The sequence below is a fragment of the Crocuta crocuta genome, unplaced genomic scaffold (assembly GCF_008692635.1).
Source record: "Crocuta crocuta isolate KB4526 unplaced genomic scaffold, BGI_CrCroc_1.0 scaffold528, whole genome shotgun sequence".
Classification (NCBI taxonomy): Eukaryota; Metazoa; Chordata; class Mammalia; order Carnivora; family Hyaenidae; genus Crocuta; species Crocuta crocuta.
In genome coordinates, this window is record NW_027530010.1 from 1732497 (window position 1) to 1745973 (window position 13477).

General features: G+C 54.3%; 2 protein-coding genes across 2 annotated transcripts in view; both read right to left on the bottom strand.

Annotated features, from left to right (window-relative positions):
• The window catches only part of RIT1 (Ras like without CAAX 1), a 245244-nt gene that overhangs the window by 65117 nt on the left and 166650 nt on the right, over positions 1-13477 (bottom strand). The gene's annotated exons all lie outside the window — the stretch shown is intronic.
• The window catches only part of ARHGEF2 (Rho/Rac guanine nucleotide exchange factor 2), a 37458-nt gene that overhangs the window by 21924 nt on the left and 2057 nt on the right, over positions 1-13477 (bottom strand). Inside the window, exons 3-6 of the mRNA XM_077764063.1 lie at positions 12368-12485; positions 5506-5614; positions 4977-5016; positions 3745-3838 (exon numbers count right to left, since the gene is read on the bottom strand). Of these exons, the coding sequence (XP_077620189.1) occupies positions 3745-3838; positions 4977-5016; positions 5506-5614; positions 12368-12485 (361 nt within the window). The remainder of the gene's footprint in view (positions 1-3744; positions 3839-4976; positions 5017-5505; positions 5615-12367; positions 12486-13477) is intronic.

The window sequence follows — 13477 nt, forward strand, 5'->3', positions numbered from 1 at the left end:
AACCCCGCTTCCCTCCCGTTGGCAGTTAGGCCGGGGCCCAAAGACTGGACAGCGGCCCGCCCGGGTCCGGGGGCAGTCGGGGCCTGGCCAGGGTCGGCACAAGAGGCCGCGTGCAGCGGGGCGTTCTTTCGGGGCCCTCGGCCGCGGCCCCAGCCAGCCTCCACCACCTTTGCTGAGTTTCCTGCTGCTGCAAACTTCCTCCCCCAGTCTGACTACAGTCATTCACGCTGCGGCTCATTTCTGCCTCTCAGGCTCTCGCATTTCTCTGCAGAGCCTTGGGGCAGAGCACCCTGTGTTTGCACGGTCCTGCCTGATTCTGGTCCCAAAAGGTGCGGGGGGAGGGGGGGGCAGGGAGAGGAGCGCCAACCCAGATGGACCAGCGGCAGCGCCGCAGAGGTTTTCCAGCCCGGCTCACCACTCCCCTTAGGTGCGGATTTCAGCCTCTGCCACTATTTTGGGCCCCGCTGCCTCACCGCTGGCTGAGCCCGTGGGGCTCCTCACCCCCAGCACCACCTCCACGCAGCTGCCCTAGCCTCCCTCCTGCCTAACGCCTCGTCACCTCCTTCCTCACCCATTCCACTGGTTAAGAATCCGGGTCCCGCAAAGATCAGAAAATAGGAGACGCGATAAACCCATTTTAGGCTGCACGGAGATTAGAAAGCAGAAAGGACTTGCCCAGGGCCAGGAGGGAGGCTGGTTCTTGCAGGCTTGCACCTGCAGGGGAGACCTTCCGGGAAGGCCCTAGGAACTCCCCCAAACCAGCAATCCAGGCCCGGAACCCCAGACTTAACCGCCCAGCAGTGAGCAGGCAGGGCTGAGGAATGTACTAAGTTTAAAAACAGAACAGACGACCAGAAGCCAGAACCTTGGCCGCATGGCTCCACCCACCGGGGGCCCAGGGACCAGGGGTGGGCCAGGACCTGAACTTTTCTCCCAGGCCTAGGGTGGGAGAGACACAGGCTAAAGATGGAATCTTAAAGGGCCACAGTGCAGTGGGCACGCAGCGGGCGGAGCCATGAGGCCAGGCCCTGAATCCCAGGACCTGAGGGAACTCGGCCGCAGACTCAGAAAGTCTGTGCAAGAAGCAGACCTAAGGCTCCAGCCCTTTTCTGCCTGCACCCCCATCCTCAGTGAGCTCTGCATCCCAGCCTGCCCCTCGCCCAGTGTCCGCCTCTTGCACTTAGGAGACGGGTGGCCAGGAAGGGGGCTTGCGAGTGGGTGCAGGAAACCCGTCTACCTTGAGGAACGGCTGGGCTCTTGGAGAGCTAGGCCTGTGCTGGACTTAATTTTCATCTTCTGCATCCCTAGGAACACTTCGAAAACTAAACCCTTGCGTCGCATCCCCGCCCCACTCCTATCCACTGATACTTCCCATTATTTTCAGAAATTATTTTAGGCACCCCAAAACAAAAGGGAACCCTAAACTCTGCCAGAACCTGAAAGTAGCCATCACCAGTGCCTGAAACTCTTGACCTCCGGATTGTGAGCTCAAGCCCCACGTTTGGTGGAGAGATTACTTTATTATTTTTTTAATGTTTATTTCTTTTTGAGACAGAGACAGACAGAACTTGAGGTGGGGAGGGGCAGAGAGAGAGGGAGACACAGAATCTGAAGCAGGCTCCAGGCTCCGAGCTGTCAGCATAGAGACCGACGTGGGGCTCGAACCCACGAACCATGAGATCATGACCTGAGCTGAAGTCGGACGCTTAACCGACTGAGCCCCCAGGCGCCCCTAGAGATTACTTTAAAATAAGAATCGTTAGGGGCGCCTGGGTGGCTTAGTCGGTTAAGCATCCGACTTTCACTTAGGTCATGATCTCGCGGTTCNAGAATCGTTAGGGGTGGCTCAGTCGGTTAAGCATTGACTTCGGCTCAGGTCATGATCTCCCAGTTTGTGGGTTTGAGCCTGCATCAGGCTCAGCGCTGACAGCTCAGAGCCTGGAGCCCGTTTTGGAATGTGTGGCTCCCTCTGTCTCTGCCCCTCACGCTCTGTCTCTTCTGTGTCTCTCTCTCAGAAATAAACATTAAAAAAAATTTAATATAAAATAAAATAGGGGCGCCTGGGTGGCTCAGTCGGTTGAGCATCCGACTTCAGCTCAGGTCATNAATAAATAAAATAAAAATCTTTTTAAAAAGCTCTGGGTCTGTAATACAGCCCTCCCTCCTGGTAGCTAGGATCTCGGGCAGGTACCTAAGCCTCTGCGTTGTCTTGTCTACAAAATGGAGATTAAAATACTTATCTTTGTCAGAGTGGTATGAGAATGAAATGGGATGGGCTCTGGAAAAGTGTTTTGTCCACCTCCGTGTCTCTGGTCAAATAGGAAGGAATAAGCCACTTCCTCTCTCCAGCCCCGCCCCCCCGCTGACCGGCCAGGACTGAGCTGGGAGGAGGGGAAGGGGCTTCGGGAGGCGGGCACAGGCATTGGTGAGGCTGGAAGAGCACTGGACCGGAGACGCCGGCGGGAAGGGCGAATCTGGCCAGATCCTGACTTTCTCGCTGCCTGTCTGGGTCCCATGCAGCCCACAGTCCCCGTCACCTGGTTATTTTACCGTCATCGAACTTGGGATGAGGGTGGGCAAATACACGCCCCTGGGGATCGGGATGCCCCCCCCACCAGGCAGCACCGACTCCCCCTGCCGATTCCCGCTGCGGGAGTGGGGGGAACAGGGCGGCTCTGCCGGCACACTCTCCTACCCTGAGCTGAGAGCCCCTGGGGACACTGGCCAGAGGCCCCGGGTCCCTGGAGAGCTAAGTCCCCAGTGGGAGAAAAGCGGGCTCGTGGCCCCCCTGCCCTCCCCACCCCCAGCTGCTCCTGCTCACACTGCCTGGTCCAACCCCTCAAACTCCCCGCTCAGGCCCGTGAGAAGGTGCCAGCAAGCGGGGTTCTCCTCTGCGTCCCCTGTGCACCCGGAGGAAGGCCAAAGGCTGGCGGGGAGCAAGCCCGGCCCGTGGGTGAGGCCGCCAGGAACCCAGAGACTTCCCGGGGTGTGAACCCTGCGCTCCCCTGGGGGAGGAGGGAGGTTTTCTCCACGGGGTGTCTCCACGCTCAGCAGCGCCCCCCGGTCCGGAAAGCACATGCATACTTGGGGAGCCCCTGGGAGGAAACGGGGGTGCCTCTTTCCACCAGGAAGTGAAGAAAGTGGAAAGGGGCTGGAGCAACAGGCAGGCTCCCGGGTTCGTGGTGACAAGGGACCCGGCCCAATGGCTCACCTTCCTGGGGTCAGAACTGGCCGTGGCCTCGCACACCCGGCTGCGAGCGTGTGCTTCCACAGCCACGTGCTTTCCCGGTTGCCACCCCGCCTGGGGTCCGATCCCACCTCCCCCAGCTGCTGCAGCCACCCGTGCAGTTACGAGTGGAGAGGCACTTTGCAAACCCCGATACTCTCCGAAGAAGGAAGAAGTATTGCTGTAATTACCGTCAGTATCCTGCCCGGTGGCTCCGCTCTGTGCGGCCCACCTCTCAGCCACGTGAGGCCGGAGAGAGGTAGGGCTAGGCTCCTCTTCCCCTCCCCCCGGCTGTCCCCAGCTGCCTGCCGAGCTGCGGGCAGAGGAGAGGAGAGGAAAGGTGGCCCCCCCCGCCCCCTGCGGAACGCAGGGGGGAGTCTGGGAGAGAAGGCATGCGCCCCCTCCAAGCCTGAACCACTGCCCTGGATGTCTGTCTCCAGGGAAGCTCGGGGACAGAGTGGAAGGTGGGGTGCAGAGGGGGGGAGGGGCAGGCCTCCTGCTTCCCCGCCGACTCCTACCTTGGCCTTTCCGGTCATGCCCAGGAGGAAACTGAGGGTCCGGCGCAGGGGGGAGCCCGCCGAGGTACCTGAGCCCCCTTCCAGTTGGCTACAGCTGCAGAAAGAAAAAGAAGAGGTGAAGCGATGGAGCCTGAGCTGGAAAAGAAAAACAAGATGTTCCCAGAGAGACGGTGGCCGAAGGCGCCATGGCCAGGAGGGGAGAAGGGAGATCTGAGGAAGGACGGAGAGAAGCCCCCTCGCCCCACCCCTCCTCCCGGATGTGGAAAGCCGCTGCCCAGGCACCTCCGTGTGCGGGGAAAACTCCGGGCTCCTCCCAGATAAATGCAGACCCTTCCCCCTTCCCACCTAACTCAGGCCCGGCCTCCTCCTAACTGCTTCCTGACGGAAGATGCGGGCTGAGGCCTCTCCGGCGGGGCATGTTCCGCTCAAAACTCAAGAGCACCCTGCGCGACCCTCTCTGCAGTTTGGAAAGGGCCTCTGGGCCCAAAGCCAAGAAGGAGTGGATTTCCTGGGATTTCATCAGCCCCATCCCATGAGCTAATCCCAAACCCAGAGCCAGCAGGATGTGTCAGCTAGAGATTTTCAGGGTCACAAATCAGAGCTTGGCATCTTAAAGGGCCCTGGCCAGCTCGGTCAGCCGCACCGTCCGGGAGGCCCGGCCGCTCTGACCAGGCTTCCGCAGCAGGAGCCAAAGGAGCGGTGCTGGCTCTGTGTGCTTGGGCCCCCCCGCCCCCGCGGCGGCTCCAGAGCTGGGCCTCAGCCCCTGCCCTGCAGCCAGGGCTCCGCAGCCCCTGCCCGGCTCTCCTCTGAGCCACTCCCCATTGGTCAATTATCTGCCGGAACCTCCGAGCCTGATCCACGGGGTCACTGGGCACCGGCTCTCCCCTGAGACTGCCCACCCCTCTTCCCGCACTGACAACAGCAAGCGGCTCCTCTCCGCTGTCGCTGTCCCTGTCCGCTGTCCGCCAGCCTGGGGTCTGGAGACTCCTTTTCTTTGCCTAATCGCTTCACTGTCCCATGAGACTACTGGGAGCCCTGAGGCCCTCCCGGCCCCTGAATGAGGGGAGGGGGCTTCTCGGGGAGAGGGACTCTCGGAGGCTTAGGATCGGAAATGGTAAAGGGAGCGATGTTTCAGAAAGAGGGGCCCTCGGAGCTCCAAGGTCCACGGACCCCAGTCCCACTGCCCCTCTTCCGTCGGGGCCTCCGAAGGGCTCTGGATCTCCCAGACTCACCTTCGGCTGAGGTCGGTAGAGAACTGGTGTAATAAGTTCCCTGCAACACAAAAGCAGACGACAAGTGTCCAGCTAAAGCCAGACAAAGACGCCCGGGGCCGCCTCCCCCACCGCCTCCACCTGGATCAGGTTCCCACGCTGCAGGTGCATGTGACCGGGGGTGGGGGCGGGGGTCTGAGCAGTGCGGCGCTGAACTGTGTGCCCAGGGGGCTGGGGCCTGAAGCCTCAGCTCCGTCTCTGCGGAATGGAGACAGCAGAGGTCTCTCACACCGCCTCCAGTGCCTCATCTTGAGGACAAGGTACATCGCAGGTAACTGTCCTCCATCTCCTGCGACGCCCNGGAAGGAGAGCCCCGGAATGCCAAAGTCCTGAAATCAGACCTCGCATCGGAATGAAGGCATTTGGTGTTTTCAAGGGGCGTGTGGTTCAGCAGAACCCAGGACATCCAGACCCCAGGCAGCGGGCGGTGAGAGATGGTGGCGGCGACAGGGAGGGGGCGGGACTTCCACTGCCTCCCACCTTCACTCACCAGCCGGATCAGAGCAGCAATTGATGCCACTCATGGACGCAGACTTGGGCAGCATGCCAGGGGCCGAGGGGTCCAAAGGGCCGGCGGACGGATGGCACCAGCTCTGGTCCTAGAATCGCGTCAAGAATCCTCACTCAAAGTCAGGCCTCACCCCTCCGGCTCCCCAGCTCTCCACTCCCCCACAAAGGGCCTGTCTTCAGGCCTCAGGCCGTCCACCACCCGCACCACCCACGTCTGCAAGCTTCCCCCTGAAACCCTTGGGAAGCTACCCCTGCTGTCTGGCTTTCACCACTCCGCTGCAGTTCGAGCCCAATACAGAAAATATCTGAGAAAAAATTTACCCTGAAGGCTTTCCAGAGATGACAGACTCAAGCTACGGAGGCCAGGCAGGTAATAAAAACAAACAAACAAAATGAAATGAAACAACAGAGACAGCCTGGATTTAAGGCGAAAGGCAGGAGGAGTATTCATGAACCAAACACCCAACCATTAGGAAAGAAATATTTTTCTCAAGCCTATGCGAAGCACTCCACAGGCAAAGTACTTTTTATTTTTTAGTGTTTATTTATTTTTGAGAGAGAAGGAGACAGAGCATGAGCAGGGGAGGGGCAGAGAGAGGGGGAGACTCAGAATCCGAAGCAGGTTCCAGGCTCTGAGCTGTCAGCACAGAGCCCGACGCGGGGCTCGAACCCACGAACCGTGAGATCATGACCTGAGCCGAAGTCAGAAGCTTAACCGACTGAGCCCCCCAGGCGCCCCAGAAGGCAGATTTTAACACATTTCAAATAATCTGTATCATAGAGAACATAGGAAACAAACCAGAAATCCCCTTCCACAATGGACCAGATGAGGGATCTGGGATGTATTCACACATCAAAATACTAATCGAAAATGAAAATGAACAAGCCACAGGTCACCCTACAATATGGATGAATCTCACGAACATAACATCGAGTGAAAGAATCAAGACACACAAAATGTATATACTGGATGGTTATATTCTCATAAAGTTTAAAATAAGGAAAACTTAAAAATAAAATAAATAGGGGCGCCTGGGGGGCTCAGTCGGTTAAGCGTCTGACTTCGGCTCAGGTCATGGTCTCACGGTTCGGTTCCTGGGTTCGAGCCCCGCGTCAGGCTCTGTGCTGACAGCTCAGAGCCTGGAGCCTGTTTCAGATTCTGTGACTCCCTCTCTCTCTGACCCTCCCCTGCTCACGCTGTCTCTCTCTCTCTCCTAGAAATAAATAAAGCATTAAAATAAATAAACAAATAAAATAAGGAAAACTAATATTGTTTAGAGGTGCATATGACGGTGGCAAATCTATTAGGAAAATCGAGCTCAAAAGTAAAGTGGGGCGCCTGGCTGGCTCAGTCGGTGGAGCGTGGGACTGTTGATCTCGAGGTCATGAGTTCGAGCCCCACATTTGGTGCAGAGATTACTTAAAAATAATATCTTAAAGGAAAAAAGTCTAGAAAGTGGTCATCTCTGACAGGAGAACGAAGGTTACGGCCGCCGAGGGCACGAGGCCCGTGCAGGTTGTAACGCTCTAGGGTTTCCTGCACAACTTGGGGCCCCCACGGCTATTTGCTTCCTAACAGTCCATTATATTCTACAGGCAAGTTTTATTTTTTCTGTATATTTGTTATGTCTCAAAAATGTTTTGCGTTTTAAAATAATCTCTATAGATTTAGAAAATTTAAAACACTCTTCTAAATAGGCTTACTGGACAAACAATAAAGAAATCACGATGGAAATTTAAAGATATTTTATGACATACTATAGCTAATGAAAATACTATTGAACTACAGAACAAAACTTGTGGGAGATGGCCAAAGTGGCATTTAAAGGGTAATTTGTGGCCTTAAAATGATTATTTGAAAAAAAAAAAGTTTAAGCTGAAAATTACTGAACTGTGCCAACTTTGAAAATTGGAAAAAGAACAACAGAACAAACCTGTATCCTTGGAAAGGATACAAGGAAGGATAGAATAAAGATAAACCAGAACTCAGGGCCCCTGGCTGGCCCAGTCAGTAGAGCATGGGACTCAGGATCTCGGCGTGCTGAGTCTGAACCTCAGGCTGGGTAGAGAGATTAGTTTAAAAATGTTTTTAGGGGCGCCTGGGTGGCTTAGTCGGTTAGGCGTCCGACTTTCGCTTAGGTCAAGATCTCGCGGTTCNTCAGTTAAGTATCCAACTTCGACTCAGGTCACGATCTCACATGAGTTCCAGCCCCTCATCAGGCTCTGTGCTGACAGCTCAGAGCCTGGAGCCTGCTTCAGATTCTGTGTCTCCCTCTCTCTCTGACCCTCCCCTGCTCACACTATCTCTCTCTTTCTCAGAAATAAATAAAACATTTAAAAACTTAAAATAAATAAATAAACAAATATATTTTTTAAAGTAATAGGAGTGGTGCCTGGGTAGCTTGGTCTGTTAAGCATCCAACTCAATTTCAGCTCAGCATAATCTCACTGTTCATGAATTCGAGCCCCACATTGGACTCTGTGCTGACAGCAAGGAGCCTGGAGATTCTCTCCTCTTTCTGCCCCTCCTGTTCTCTCTCTCTGAACTAAATAAACTTAAAAAAATATGAAAAAAAGTCCAACAAATTTTTTCAACAGGGACATGCAAATTAAAACCAAAATGAGAGGCCCCTAGGTGGCTCAGTTGGTTGAGCATCGAACTTAGGCTCAGGTCATGATCTCATGGTTCGTGGGTTCAAGCCCCACATCAGGCTCTGTGCTGACAGCTTGGAGCCTACTTTGGATTCTGTGTCTCCCTCTCTCTCTCTGCCCCTTCCCTGCTTGCACTCTTTCTTTCTCAAAAATAAAACAATAAAAACTATTTTTAAAAAAAACAAGATACCTCTAAGACACCCACCAGAATGACTAAACTTTTAAACTTGACAAAAGAAGTATAATATACCTAAGAATAAATCTATATCCACAAAATTTGCACAGAAAAAAATGATATTGGAGAGGTGTACTATTTTCATGGATAGGAACACGCAATATTGTACAAATGTCCACTTTTCCTAAATTACTCTGTAGATCCATTGTAAATGTTCATTTATTATTGAGAAAGAGAAAGAGAGAGTGAGAGTATGAGCAAGGGAAGAGCAGAGAGAGAGAGAGAGGATCCAAAGAGAACCCTACACTGAGAGTGGAGCGCTTGGTGCAGGGTTCCAACCCATGAACTGTGAGATCATGACCTGAGCTGTAGTCGGAAGCTTAACCAAGTAAGCCACCCAGGCACCTATTAAACATGTTTTAATGCATGTTTTGCATACATGTTATGCCTCAAGAATTTTTTTCTAATTAAGAAATTTGGGGCGGGAAGCACCTGGGTGGTGGTTGGTCAGTTGGTTAAGTGTCTGACTCTTGATTTTGGCTCAGGTCATGATCTCACAGTTTGTGAGTTTGAGCCCTGCATTGGGCTCTACCCTGACAGTGTGGAGCCTGCTTGGGATTCTCTCTGTATCCCTCTCTCTGCCCCCCACCTTCACTCTCAAAATAAATAAATAATCTTTAAAAAACAAAACAAAACAAAACAAAGTCAGTGGTGCCTGGCTGTCTTGATCTGTGGAATGTGTGACTCTTGATCTCAGGCCTATAAGTTCAAGCCCCGTGTTGGGTATAGANAAATAAAATAAAATAAAGTGTTTAAAAAATGAATAAACAAAAAAATAAAAATTAAGAAATTCTGTTTATGTAAAGTTGCTACGGGAAAAGGAAAAGACAAACCACTTTTCCCCATTTTGTGACAAGTTCATTGCAACACATATAACAACAAATGATGGACTTGGGCAAAAGACAGGAAGAGGAATTTCACAGAAGAGGAAAGATGAATGACCTATTATGTATGAAATGAAGCTCAATCGCATTTGTAATAAAAATAATTCAAATTAATACTGCAAAGAGATTTGCAACCAGTAGACTGGCACCATTAAGAATTCTGATGACTCCAGGGCGCCTGGGTGGCTCAGTCGGTTAAGCGTCTGACTTCGGCTCAGGTCATGATCTCACGGTTTATGGGTTCGAGCCCCATGTCAGGCTCTGTGCTGACAGCTAGCTTATAGCCTGGAGCCTGTTTCGGATTCTTTGTCTTGCCCCCTCTCTGACCCTTCCCTGCTCATGCTGCCTCTCTGTCTCTCAGAAATAAATAAAACATTAAAAATTTTTGAAAAAAAAATTCTGATGACTCCAAACGTTGGAAGTGATTTGGATCAACAGGGACTCTCATTTCCTGCTGACGAAGGTAGAAACAGTCTGCCATGATCTCGTGAGATTGACAGCACTCTGTGACCTGACAACTCCACTCCAGGGTCTACACCCTGGAGAAATTCTTACAAATGTGCACAGAAGATAGATAAAAGGATGTTCACAGTGACACTCTTCATGATAGCAAAGAGTGGGCATTATCTAAACGTTCATCAGCAGAAGAATGAAATGGCAATTCATGAGCTCTAACCATCTGCAGGACACAGATAAAAATTAGAATGTTCAATGAACATGTAACTTATAGACAATTTTGTACAATATATCATCATTGTTTTTAAATTCAGCAACAAAAAACATGTTCTTAGGTAATGCATATATTTGTATTAAAAATGTAAATGAGTGATAAAGAAAATTCAAGATAGTGATTATCTCTGGGGGTGGGACAGGCAAGGAAGTAGGAGAGGAGAGAAAGATCAGATGAGTCGCTGCAGGCATTGGTGGTGTAAACTAGGTCTTGAGAAGGGCAGCTGATATTGCACATTCAATTTCAAACATATTTCAAAAACAAAGTGGGGGGGGCACCTGGGTGGCTCAGTCGGTTAACGCTCGACTTCGGCTCAGGTCATGATCTCATGGTTCGTGGGTTTGAACCCCACGTTGGGCTCTGTCCTCACAGCCTCGAGCCTGCTTGGGATTCTCTATCTCCCTCTCTCTCTGCCCCTCCCCCGCTCATGCTGTCTCGGTCTCTCTCAAAAATAGATAAACTTTAAAAAATAAAGGGGCACCTGGGTGGCTCAGTGGGTTAAGCGCCCGACTTCGGCTCAGGTCATGATCTCAGGGTTCGTGGGTTCGAGCCCCGCGTCGGGCTCTGTGCTGACAGCTCAGAGCCTGGAGCTGCTTCAGATTCTGTGTCTCCCTCTTTCTGCCCCTCACTTGCTCATGCTCTGTCTCTGTCTCTCACAAAAGCAAAATAAACATGAAAAAAATTTTTTTAAATAAAACTAAAATACAGGACACAGTAGAGGGTAGTGTCCACTCTGGCAAGCCAAACAGCACAGGTCCCTTTTGAGACCCCTGAGTCTTGGGGGCACCTGGCTGGCTCAGTTAGTGGGGGTACAGCCCTTGAGCTCAGGGTTGCGAGTTCAAGTCCCACACGGAGCATGGAGTCCATCAGAAAAAAAAAAAAAAAAAAGAAGACATCTGGATCTTAAACTGTCGGCTCTGTGATGGCCAAACAGAGGAAGTTCTGGACTCGGCTCATACACCGTCAAGTCTGCACGCTGAGGGCCAGCCTGGCGAGTCTCAGGACTTTTTTGACTGTGGACCTTGGTGGAGTTTATACACACTTGTTCTGGAGGGAGGAACAAACAGGCCGACGTGTAGACTGGGGGAGATTTAGGAGAGTGCCTAAAGATTAGAAGACAGGGGAGGAAGCAGAGCAGGAAGGCAGGAAGGAGAAAGCACAGCAGAGAAAGGGGGAGGGAACGCCTCACAGGGCAGCGGGAAGCGGGGAAGAAACCGTGATTTCTCACGCTCAGCCTGTGTGCCAGCTCAGTACTGGGCGCTGTAACAGCATTCCCCCCCAAAATAATCACAACTTTAAAAGACAGTTTTTAGGGGCGCCTGGGTGGCTCAGCTGGTTAAGTGTCTGACTCTTAAGTCCTACTCAGGTCGTGATCTCACGGTTTATGAGTTCGATTCCCACTCCGGGCTCCACACTGACAGTGCAGAGTCTGCTTAGGATTCTCTCCCTCTCTTTCTCTGCCCCTCCCCTGCTTTCTCTCTTCTCTCTCTCATTCTCTGTCTCTCTCCTTCTCAAAATAAGTAAATAAATCTTTTAAAAATAGTTTTTATTATCCTGTTTTCAGAGAGATGAAATAAATTGTTCAGCCAGTAAATGAAGGATCTGGGAGTTGGTCTGACTCCCCAGCCCTGGTCTTTCTGCCACACCACCGTGCTGGGTTGGGGGGGGGAGCAGAGACGCTGGCTGGAGGGGGCTGGCGGGGTGAGATGGGCCCAGCGGGGGCTGCCGCCTGGCCCACGCAGCCCCCTCCCCTCAACCTCTCTCCCGAACCGCGGGCTGGGCAGGGGAGGCTGGCTGGGCGTCCCTGGCCAGCTAGAGCATGAGTTGCAGGCCCAGGGGTGCCCCTAAAGCCCCCGTGTCCCCTCCGGGGCCCCTAGGTCCTGGCTTGAGTCCCCCCACATGTTTCCTTAGGCCAGAAGGGCGGGCAGACTCTCACTCCGTTACTGTCTGATTATCCTGTGAGGGAACCTCTGTCTTAGTTTCTTCCCACAAAGTATGAGTTCGGCTCCAAAACCGAGGAATGTGCGTCCACAGAAAGAAGCAGTTATCACAGGGGAACTGGGGCCTTTTAATGAGAGGCACGGAGATGCCCACATCAGCGCAGAGCTCAGACACAGAAAGGAGGGGACAGAGAGTCTTAAGAAAGAGGCAGGACACCAAGAGCGGGGACAGGACACGCAGACCCCGAGAGGCAGACAGACAGAGGGCGTCCGGACCACAGACACAGCTTCGGGCAGAGGGAGTCAGAGCGATGCCTGGGCACACAGACCCGGCAGCTGGCACGGGGTGGGGCAGGGCGGGGCAGGGAGGCGCTGGCCTCCGCGGGGCCTGCTGTCCGTACCGCGAGGGAGGGCCGGCCACCTTGGTGCTGCAGATCCTGGAAGACATCCTGTTCCTCTGCGCTCGGCAGAAAGGCGGGTTCTTCGGGGCCCGTGCATCCTGATGCCTGCAGTTTGTTCCTGAAACACACACGGACCCCCGCTGCCCTCTGTACCTGGTGGCGAGCGACGGGCACCGGGGAGGGACACGCCCCGCACACCTGCACCCACGGCCGGCCTTTGGGGCTGTGCTTTGGCAGAGCCGTGGACAAGGGCGGCCCCTGCTGGCCACCGGGCAGTACTGTCCTCCGCAAGGACCCAGCGCCAGGGAGAGGTCAAGGCGAGGGTGAGGCCTGGTGCAGAGGCCACGCTCTGCCCCCACTCAGCCCAGGGCTCCCAAGGGGCAGAGCCAGTGCCTGATGGTGAGAGGCAATGCCCCAGAGACCCTGAGGTGACGCTGGCACCGCCTAAGGGGCACCCAGGCATCTCTGCCTTCGACTGGCTGCCCTGGGAAGGCGCCTGGAGCCCACGGGCGAGGTTTCGCACCCGAGCTGCCAGCAAGCCGGGTGAGGGACACGGCACGGCGTCCTCCCCTTTCAGCCAGCTCAGCCAGCCGAGCCCAGGGGACAGCAGTGGGCCTGCTCACGGCGCCGGGAAGCTGTCCGTGGCGGCCACTGGAGAGCAGAGAGGCCGTGCCCTTCCGTGTTCCGCGGCCGCAGGCCCTCACGGTGACCGCTCACTAGCGCTCCAGGCTGACCCCGGACCTTCTCTCTCCGGCCTCCTCTGTCCTTGGGGAAGCGGTCGGGGACTTTCCAGGGGAGGGGGACAGACGGGGTCCCTGCCTTCTGACAAGCACAGGCACGCAGACCTCTGAGCAGAAGTGGCTGCCCGCCCCGCCCCCCCAGCAGGGCGGCGCTGTGATGTCTGCGTCAGCCCGGAGCCAGCAGGTGGGCGGCCGTGCCCACCCCCCAGAACGCTGCCCGAGGAACCTCCCGAGGTTGTCTGCGCCTCACTTTCCTCAGCAGCAAAATGGGGGATGGGGGCCACACGATCCCCGGGTCCCTTCCAGCTCTGACACCCCTGTGCAGGTCTGTGAAACCCAAAGCGGGAGGGGGAGGCAGCACCGCCCCCCT